The following is a 1,280-nucleotide window of genomic DNA, read 5'->3' as shown; positions in this document are numbered from 1 at the left end:
ATAAATAAATAAATAAATAAATAAATAAATAAGACTCCAGGGAACTTCCTTGATCAGCACTCTCTACGAACCAAAAACAGACACCAACTCTTCCCAGGTTTTTGTTTTGTTTTGTTTTGTTTTGCTTTGTTTTTTTGAGACAGGGTCTCACTCTGTCACCCAGGCTGGAGTGCAGTGGTGCCATCTTGGGCTCACTGCAGCCTCAACCTCCCAGGCTCAAGTGATCCTCCCACCTCAGGTCCTAAAGGAAGAGTTGCTACATTGGCGACTGTTTGGATAAGGAGATCCATGGGGCAGACTCGGTGGGATAGTCCCTGGGGCAGCCTGGATCCTGGGGCTGCCTCCTCCTTCCTCAGCCCCTCCCTGGTCAGGCACTCCTGGGGTGGGGTGGGGGAGTCCAGGCTTGTCTTGCAACTGATTGTTCTCTTCGGACCCTCCCTGGTGATGCCAGATTCACTGGGCCGGCAGATTCTGCCCCCAAACCTGTCCAACCAGTTGTTTGAGAGGAGGGGGTACCTGGGAGGGGCAACAGGAGATGCCAGGAACAGCTTCCCCTAGCCCAGCACAGACTACAGACCAGGGAGCCTCTGGAGCTGCAGACACTGCAGACAGACGGACAGATGGACAACAGCTGGAGGCTTGGCCTGGCCATGGGGCTCTCTGCGGGACAGTCCCAGCTGCTAATGTCGCTGTTGCTGCTACTGACCCATGTCCAGCCTGGGACAGGCGTGGGTGAGTAAGGGGGAGTTGGTCGGGAGGGACCCACTGCATCTCAGGCTGCAGGACAGACCCAAGACCTCACTTTGTTTCCAAATTCTCACACATGGCTCCTGCCTCCTTCGTCTCCCTGAGGAGAGGTTTCTAGACGTCCAGGACAATGCATGTCTCCAGGAAGCTCTGGCAAGGCCAGCCTGGGCAACCTAACAAGACCCCATTTTTAAAAAAGATTTTTGTTTTTAATGAGCTGGGTGTGGTGGAGTGCACCTGTAATCCCAGCTACTTGGGAGATGGAGGTGGGAGGATGGCTTCAGCCCATGCAGTGAAATATGAATGTGCCACTGCACTCCAGCCTGGGCCAAAGAGCAAGACCCTGTCTCAAAAAAAGAAAAGAAAAGAAAAGAAAAACTGGAACTGGACAGGCTGAGAGATACATTCCTACAATCTCTGCCTCCCCCCCAGTCTGCCTGCTCCACTTCTCTTTCTCTCCTCCCCTCCCCTTCCCTCCCCTCCCCCTCCCTTCCTTCCCTTCCCTTCCCTTCCCTTCTCTTTTCTGTTCCTTT

At 53.6% G+C, this 1,280-nt stretch overlaps 1 protein-coding gene across 1 annotated transcript in view; it reads left to right on the top strand.

Annotated features, from left to right (window-relative positions):
• Positions 1–163: 163 nt before the first annotated feature.
• LOC105503213 (uroplakin-3b-like protein) overlaps positions 164–1,280 on the top strand; it is a 6,366-nt gene continuing 5,249 nt past the window's right edge. Inside the window, exon 1 of the mRNA XM_011930043.1 lies at positions 164–732. Within this exon, the coding sequence (XP_011785433.1) occupies positions 621–732 (112 nt within the window). The 5' untranslated portion in view covers positions 164–620. The remainder of the gene's footprint in view (positions 733–1,280) is intronic.

This window comes from Colobus angolensis, unplaced genomic scaffold (genome assembly GCF_000951035.1).
Source record: "Colobus angolensis palliatus isolate OR3802 unplaced genomic scaffold, Cang.pa_1.0 Scaffold120, whole genome shotgun sequence".
Taxonomy (NCBI): Eukaryota; Metazoa; Chordata; class Mammalia; order Primates; family Cercopithecidae; genus Colobus; species Colobus angolensis.
This window is presented reverse-complemented; position numbering and strand designations above follow the sequence as displayed.